Raw genomic sequence first — 9,499 nt, forward strand, 5'->3', positions numbered from 1 at the left:
AACGTTTCGTCCCCAGTCGAGGAGACCTCGTCGGTGCGCAGCATTCAACTGCGCACCGACGAGGTCTCCTCGACTGGGGACGAAACGTTTGCAAGCCAATTGCCAAGCTCGGCGAACAGATCAACTGCCATCCGATCAGCCACCAGTTTCATTCACTGTCCAAACAACTTCTGAGCACGGGCCCTTATTTGGCTAAATATCGGTGCGGCGATACTAGCGAAGACGTACTTGGGATGGGCAGAGGAGCAGTTCGGAATCACCCAATGTCTGTTGGTTTTTAGTCTCTCCCCGACCTTATGTGCTATGCAGTCCAAGAAGGAGTCCAAGGAGAAGTTGGCTCTACCTCCACACTAATTTTGATGTGTGGATTCAAGTCACTGAGATAGTTGTAAAACTCATTAAACTTGCCCGGCTTCATCACGACGAAAGCTTTATCCACTTAATGTTTAATCCACTTAATATAGTGGGTGAATATGGGAATCCGGATAAAGCTCTCTTTTCAAAATCTTCGATGAAAATGTTTGCCACAACTGGGGACATTGGAGATCCGTTTGCTAGACCTAGTTCGTGAATCTAAACCACGAAGTAAAACAACGAAATGTGTGAGACTCATGCGTGATTGTATACCTTCCATTATTTCATCTACCGTAAGCTGTGTCCAATCTGAAAGATTGGTGTCCACTAGCAGCAGTCACTTTGCTGTTTCTAAAGAGTCTCCGTTTGGTGCGCTTGTATGTATTGTCTACCGAGCCCTTATGGAACGATCGCTTCTCATCTGGTTCTAAACTTCTTCCAGTTGACTGAAACTAACTTGACTCTTTTCAGATAGGCTTAGATCGTTAGTCAAACTTCACACTTTCTGCAGTCAGACTGGAAGGCCCTTTCTACGACTGATTGGGAATTAAGCTAGAGAAAAAAGATAGTCCTGTCTCAATCCGATTTGATAGAAAATCCTCATGTGCAATCGAAACTGTACTATACTTCAAAACGATACACCGTAACTCACTGTAATAACCTGGGTTAGTGGTTTTTTGGTGGTGCTGCCAGGCATTTGGGACTGTGCTAAAAGATGAGCAAAGATATCAGCTTGAACGTAGTGGGATCTTTCATCAGCACCTATAGATGCAAGTTACTTTTCCAGTTTAGATACGGAGCTTACCTCCAAAGGAGATGACTCGGTTGCATAAGGGACGAAGCGTGCGCAAAATCCACTCTCAAGATAAGACGGTATTTTCTTCAGAATATTGCGAATGCATCTAAATTTCGTTTTCCGAAAGTGTCTTAAGTTCACTCCGAAAATTTTCCTGAAAAACATCGTTGTCCTCCTAATCACAAGGTCCAATTTGAGCAATCACGCTTACTTTGGTAACATTTTCCCGATATTCCGGGTGTGGCTACTGAAATGGAGTTTGGCTGTATATACATCTACACATGTAAAACTAAAAGTAACCAATTTGTTCAGAATAAGTGCTTGTAGACAAGAAAAGTATTACCTTTCTTACTGCTTTGTTTCAATTCAATTCAATTCGAGCTAGAAAAATCCATTCGTCCATCTCGTCTAGTTACATGTTAGGCTCTTGGATTTGGTATCCGTAACTAGATAAAACCAACTGCTCCCATCTGGCCACGGAACAAGTAAAAAACGATACAACTTTCGTATCCCGTAAACAAATCGGAGTTCTGACTTTTTGAATCAATGTAGGTTCATTGATTACGAATGGAATGATCTCAATGTGGTCTGAACTTTTCAGACTAACTGACCATGGATATTAGATGAGACGGATAATAAACAAGGTAGTAGCTTTAGCTAACTGAACAAAACGTTGTTCATTCATCTGCCCGCCATATGCTACACAGATCGCTTTGATCGAAGACACGCACTACAATTAGGAAAAAGACTTTGATTTTTATCCGTAAAAACTCCATTCTCACGGGTTTGTGAATGTCACGCCCGTACCGGACAGCTCTGACTGACCGCTTCAGCAGTCAAATTCCTGGGCAATTTCAAAGCACGCGCTAAATCAACAAAAAACATTTGAAGACGTGCTTTTATCATTTAGCCTTCAGAAAAGATTCGAATGAGGTGGGCTAAAATGGACTAACGTAATAATCAAGAGGTATGATTTTTTCTTGAAAAGAAGTCACAGTAATAATTTAGCCCCTGGTGACAACACTGAGAAGTGTGCAAGTGACCATGTACATAACAAATTATTTTTTTGAAGGCAACTACTCATAAGCTTCCTGAAGTCCCTTCGACAGCAGACGGTTTCACCACTGTCAAGGATCATAAGATAGGTGAGATCCCATCAACTTTATCTTTTACTTGAACCAAAATTGTACGAGACTGAACGAGGAATATGACAAACGAGAGATTCAGTCGGGTTTCAGTTGAGTCTCTCGTTGAAACGAGAGGATACTTTGAAAAAGCGTTTTTATATTTATGCCGTACTATGGGCTGGGTTTTTTTATTTAGGGTAGACCTTCAGTTCCACAACTTGTTCTCTTATTACGTAATAATCGACCAGTTGAATTTTTGAGATTGTTGTTAGTGTTGCTTGTGTTTTTAGCGTATGTATGTATATATACGCCAATATGAGTGCATAAGAATGGAACCATTATAGACAGTTTCCCTGCGCAGAATATTGCACCACGGTGATCTACTGACACCACTGCAGGTGCAGGTTGTCTTCTGTCCGATTAGCTGATTCAGGGAGGTGGATTTCGCCCAAAATATGTCTTTAAATAGTTCACTAATGGGGGCCTCTGACATTGTCGACTCCGGTGGAGCAGTAAGTGTCATCGACTTGTGACGGGCTCAAAGAAAGCAAAGGGTGCAGTCAGTTGAAAGAAGCGAATAATAAACTGGAAAGTTGACTTGAAAATTTTTTAATTCTATGGTTGCAATGTTATCTTTCTACGGGTTAATACGAAACAAGGTAATGCCACCTTCGTAGTGTAATTCAGGAGAGAAAGTTCTGCCTAAATGGCCTACCTTATCTACGCAGGAATTGGAAAAACGAAGGGTAAAGCAAAACATTGCATTCAGCGAATGGAATAACTGTATCTGTATATGGGATAGAAACACTTTCCATTGTTGTGAGTAATTTCTGTAAATTCACCTCACATATTCTCAATTATTCATTCCTATTCTTCTGACTTCCATGCAAGTAAACGTAAACCCACAAGGCTTTAGTGTAGAGATCCCAGTACTGAGTAGCGAGTAAGCAGACAATCCTTCTACAAAAGACGTTAAGATGACTACTTTATACTTCCTCCAGATTTATTATCACACTTGCGTAAAGTTCTTGAAAATACCAGAAGGCTCTGGGGACTAATCGACTAGGAGCAGTACCTGATGATTTGTTTTAACGTCTTTCCTCAGCAGAATGAAAAATATTTTATCTTAGGTTTACCCGTTTGCACGTAAATGAGTTCGTAAATCAGAAAAAAAAACTCAGACACAGATAGAAAGCTTTTGTAGCAGAGGATAGCTGAATTACACATAACTTAATCATGAATTGAGACGGAACGTTTGACGTTTTTTTTCTCAGTTTAAAATAACATCAACGGTGGGTTTTGTACACCACCTAAGGGTTGGGTTGAAACAAAGATGTAGCGGGATGAAATGACTTGATATTCATCGGGTTCCTGATGAATACTTTTTCTTCAATCTGTACGCAAGAATTCATCTCTTTAGCAAACTTAGCTCATTCATTTGGTCTTGTTTGTTCGAAATTTCCATTGGCTATCGTTCTCCAAGTGAAGTCAAGCTAGAGAGAAAAGCCGTGAAGTACTTCACAGATATTTCACGCTTACTAAGTGGCCGTAAGCGGTGCAAGCTCACGAAGTACCAGGGCAGTTCGCATCCTTTACATCCCGACGAACCATCTGGCTGATCACAGTGCGATAAATTGTCACTCACACTTACATGCCGAGAAGTCCACATTGTGAATTCAACTACTATTTACGGCGCGAAATTTTTTCCAAAATAATTCAGTACTATCTCTTCTAAAGTAAATACGCTACTGTCGGAATCCATGAATGTCCCAGGTTCGTAAGCATTGTTTCTGTCTGTGGCTACCAGCCACGGAATCAGGAGAGTCATTGGTCACTCTTCCCTTAAGTGGCATTATGTTGAAATGAATTTAAACGAATTACAGTTAGTTACTTATTACATGGTGCTAAATGGACTGGAGGCTCATTAGATTTTATCCACATCTTTCTGAGCTCAACCGCCTGAAATTTGCAGAGCAAAGTAAAAGGATACCACTCGTTGGAATGAGATGAGCCGATCCATACCTGATGAACTTACGGCAATGATATGCCCGCAGCATCCCTTCAATTTACTGTTAAGATTTCAGGGATCACTGAAGGAATAAAGGAGGTCTACTGGGCTTGCGGAATAAATATCCTGATATTTCTTGTTCAGCCTTCTGTAAGTCGGCTGGCCGAATGACAGAGTCCAGTGTAAGCTTGTCGTTTTACTCGAATAATTGGTAGGGACTCCTTGCGTGGCTGCTATTTTGGCACCCAATGGCTGGGTGTGTGAACTGAGTATAACCTTGTAAGTATTTCAATTATCGGCATTTGCATCGTTAGACATATGCATGTGCCTCTCTGACTCTCCCAGCATATTTTCGGTTGGATAAATGAGCTGAATGCAACCCGAACACTGGCTCAGTTGGTAAAAACGGTATCTCCAGTATAGCTCATGAAAAGTGATTTTGGATCATGCGAAAGCATTTTGAAGGTTTGAGACAATCTAAAAAAGAAGTTCAGTTCCAGTAATAATGAAAATTATGGGGGATGTAGTTATAACAGAAACCGAACCAACACTATACCCAGGAAAACTTTATGGAAGCCGAGATTAAGAGACAGCAATAGTTTACAAACGATAATACTGTATTGCTAAAGATGATACTTAGCCGTTAACTTCGGATCTCAACACACAATTGCAATTTGGTCGGCTTTCCAGAAAGACATATGTGAAGCTCTGAGCTTCCAAACTACAACATGTTGAGAAATGCCTAGTAGAGGCTTAGTTTCTTGGTGGTTATTTTGGGAAAAAACACCGAGGTGCTGGGTAGGTGCAGTTTCACCTCATCCACTCATGTGAAGCCAGGAGAGCCGCTGTTAGCGTGGACCGTCTATTGTCGTAAGTGTCATATTATCATATATACCTTTGCCAGTTACATTCGCAGGAGGCCACCCAGGTTGATGCCATAATTCTCTTTCATCAACTCTTTCATCAACCCAATTTCCGGAACACAGGCTGACAGTTGCATTAAATTATTTAATCAATAGACGACCTGATACTTTTTCTTCCCGAATTCAACATTCTTTCACGGATGTAAATGATGGGAAAGTTGGAAAAAGCGAACTTTCCATCCACGTGTCCAGGGTTTTGATGGTTAGATTCGAAAATGTCAGTAAAGCCAGAAGCGCTCGAAAAACGACATGAATTACAAACAATAAGAAAACTGTTTTTGAAGATCAATCCACTTGGTTAAGATTAGCAGCAAGCTAACTTAACTTAATTACAGTTTGAATGGTTAAGTAGTTCTTTTCTCCCGTTCCCCAATTGAATTAGAGCCAGTGGTCAAGTTACTTAAAATCGCAGGGCACATGAAGCGATTCTCAGTGGTCTGAAATTCAACAGAGACAAACCAACTCTTCTCAAATGTGAAAAACAACTTTTTCAGGATTTATGTCAAATGAAAAAAGAATGTCCTCATCAGCACCAAAGGATAAAGCCGTCCCATACTTCTATACTAAGGGTTAAAAATACTGACGTTGATTCTAGTCTTGATACAGAGCATAAAAATACTGAAATTCATTGTACAGTCGTTGGAACAAAGATGGTAATGAGCTGTTGAATAGTTTTCAGCAACCTTATGATTGGTGTATTACGCCCATACATGTATCGCGATAGCTCGAATATCGCGCCACCTGAAACATGGCACTGCCTGGTGCAGCATATTTAGTCGCTCAAAACGGAAGATGCCGCGAAATTGATATGCAAATGAGTGTATTTGTCGAGTACGACTGAGCATTTTTAATAAAAAGAGTTATGTTCATGATACATCAGTATCTCAGTAGATTCATTTGGTTTTCTCTCATCACGCGTCAATATTTTTCGAGTTATTCGAATTGAAATTGTTTTCACGGTCCTGTAAACAGTTTCTTGTTGTTCGTTATGAGTCTCTGCAGGGTTGTTGCTCACCGGAATTATTTGAAAGTTGATAGGCTGAACGGTGACGAGATGAGGAAATAATTGTTGACCGAAGCACACGTGCATAGAACTTGGTCCTGCATAATAGCGATCCAGCAGGACAATTACTAACCAGATTTTGTGTATACAAATCAGCAGTACCAACCAAGAGATCCTGAGACGTCATTCCATGGTGCTCAAAACTTATCGGGAAGAGAGATAGACACTGAGTTGCAACTTATAGTACCTCACATAAACAGGTGTGACTTGAGAGCTTGGCAAGGTGCCATGTACTGGATGTTTGGAAAAATCTTCCCTGAAGTTTTAGGTCAAGCTGAGTTCAGCCTATAAGTGAATTATTAAACGGATCTGACATAAATGTCGCTCTGAAGCAGGAAAGTCACTTGCGATTGCGTGGTCGAATTTCCTTGGTGTTTCTATAAATCAACAACGCAAGAATAAACTCAACCACCGATATGTATCACCAACTGAGTCACATTTCAATAGAAGTCAGTTCGATACCGAATACTATGGATTACTTTGGAGTAATAAACACATTCATGAGTTGACTTAGCAATAACGGAGGCCTCGTGTATGTCTCATCTGAATCTCAAGCACAAAAGCCGTGTCTTATCTCCTTTGGAAAGGCATTCAAGAGGAGCTTTCCTTCACAGCACTTCTACGGGTCGGTTTTCAGTCGTGTTCTTTCATGTTTGTTGATTCCTTTCATCTGAATTTTAATCAGTGTGTGACAACCCTCAGGAACCACCTGTTTGAAGGCCAGTTATTCCCGCGCAGATCCGACAGAAATATGCAAAGTTAGATAATACTTAATCTGAAACTGTTTCATCAAGAATACTAGATTTCAGTTCTGTCCTCTAGAGTGTGCCCCCAAGACGAAACATCGCTACACGGAAGACAATCTTAAGGATAAGGAATTTTGTCCCACTGCATCTCTTGTGAACAAATAGACCTGCTGCAGCCAATCGGAAACAAACATTCTGGCAAACGCACTCACTGATCCACTCCCCAGTGTACACGGCGTTAGTCATAAACCCAGATTTATTATTTGGCAGCTACATCCAGTAGTTTTTCACAAACACAACTGGTACACTTACTCATCACACTGGTGAGCAACTCTTAACTTGGCAAAAACGTGGCATCGATTGTAGAATCATTTCCTGCTTTTGGCTGAATAAGTCTTGGGATATGGCTGGTACTTTGTTATCATTTGCGTTTTTGTCACTTTCTGTCCAGGTTGACTGAATGAGTGTATGGGAGCGAAGACATCTCGGGGCTGTCCCACTCTCTCCTCTCCCCTCCAATCGTTCTTGTTCCACAACGAGGTTTTCAAAAAAATTGTGATTTTGTATCAGTGGAGTGTCAAACTTAACAGTGATTCAGCTGTTGATGGTTGCTGGGTTTTTTAGAACACATACTCACATGACTCTCGTTTGAACAATCGTCCTGGTGAGTTCACACCAAAGGGGGGAAGCATTAGACTCGAGTTCGGATCTTATTGGAGCTCATCAGTTCATCCAATGGCCGTGCCGGGTCTGAACTCCACACATCTGACATGAAAGGCGAGTGTGTTACCAACACTCTACCAGCGCTTTCCCCCTTAATTGTGGACTCAGCAGGACGATTGCACGAGAACAGAAGGAGCAGTGTTCAGAACGAGAGTCACGTGATTATGTGTTCTGCAAAACCCCGAAACCACCAACACCTGAAACAAAAACGAGTCCAGTAGGTTTCAAGCGTCACTGGCACTACCTGACTGGGAAGTCCTGGATGGCAAGCCAGTCGATCGAGAAAACTAAGGCATGTTATTGGGTCGTCGTTCTAGGCGTCGGGCGTTCCGCTTACACTGCCCACTCGCGAACATATTCACCTGTTCAGACGAAAAACTTCAGATGAGCCAAGCTTGCGCTGGTGGAGTAGTGATAACACCCTCGGCTCACATTTCAGATGTGTGGGGCTCGAACCCTTGCATGGCCATTGGATATGCCCTGCTGATGAGCTCTAATAAGAGCGAAACTCGAGTCCAGTGCTTCCCCCCTTTGGTGTAGACTCACCAGACAGTGATATCGCTGTCACATAGATCACATATACTAAATAAAGACTGTAACAGAATTTGTTGCCTACTGTACGGTTATTATTGTCTGTGTAAGTGGGGGGATATCTCAAGATCGGTAATCAATACACCTTAGCCTCATAAGCAACCTGATCCCAAAAATAGCGTTATCAGTCTTTCAGACGCCCAATATGGACGGATGAGGAAGTATTCATCATGCACCAAGTGAAGCCACAAGAACAATTCATCTGGTCGACCACAGTGAAACGAACATACAACAGTCATCATCGACCTTGGTTTCTTCACCAAGCTAGACGCTGGAATGTTAAACACCAAACTATCCAGTATCTTCACTGTTGCTTGAAACTGAATGGCTTATTTTGTGACTCTTATCCGAATTTCAGCACATCCAAGTGGCCGTAATGGATACAGGTTTTTAAACGGAACTGTGATTTACTAGGCTAGAAACTAATTGGTTCATTAGCAGTCATATATTGCAAGCGATGGCAAACAGTTACATCGTTCAAACGAACACAACTATCATGTTCGTAAAATCTGCATTGTAAAACGTGTTCATGGTGTGACTGACTTGGGCGCATCAAATCGTCCTTCGACTGAAACATTTGGGACTTTCGAAGACTGACAACATTTGATTGAGATCTCTAAAGAAGAACAGTGTGCTTTTTCTTGTCCAATGGCCTGACTGCTGATACAGTCAATGTGGTTTGGATGATCTTTACGAACTGTGTGGAAGAACCTGTTGAAATAGCCTTTCTCCCAGAGTGAACCAACATGTGTCAGAGGAATGAAGCAAGGTGAGTCTCAAACCACTGCAGGGTTTTGTACTCATCATGTAACGCATAATTGCTACTTGGTGGATGGGAGACAGATAGGGACGTATTTATTCGGCCATTATTTCAAAGGCAACTTAACGTATGATTTCATTTCGTGATCCCTTATTGACTTATGCCGGATGTTATCATGCGTGTGAGGTTCTAACTGGGCGTGAACATGGGTGATTTTTGTGCAAAGTATTCGCAACTTTTTATCGGAAGCGAACCAAGTAAATTTTCTACGTCTTAGATGATAACTCAGGGCATACCCTGATCATTGTAAGTACACATACGGTTTGGTTTAGTGTGAAATATCTTCGGGGAAGACTGTTCAGATGCGGTATTTCCTGTACGGTGCACTGACAGAGCTTATTCTTTCTG

General features: G+C 41.5%; 1 protein-coding gene across 1 annotated transcript in view; it reads right to left on the reverse strand.

Annotated features, from left to right (window-relative positions):
* The window catches only part of T265_09906 (hypothetical protein), a gene marked incomplete at both ends in the record, with an annotated part of 7,633 nt that extends 7,481 nt beyond the window's left edge, over window positions 1-152 (reverse strand). Inside the window, one exon of the mRNA XM_009176122.1 lies at window positions 50-152. Coding sequence (XP_009174386.1) covers window positions 50-152 — 103 coding nt within the window. The remainder of the gene's footprint in view (window positions 1-49) is intronic.
* Window positions 153-9,499: the final 9,347 nt, after the last annotated feature.

This window comes from Opisthorchis viverrini (assembly GCF_000715545.1).
Source record: "Opisthorchis viverrini unplaced genomic scaffold opera_v5_314, whole genome shotgun sequence".
NCBI classification, from domain to species: domain Eukaryota; kingdom Metazoa; phylum Platyhelminthes; class Trematoda; order Opisthorchiida; family Opisthorchiidae; genus Opisthorchis; species Opisthorchis viverrini.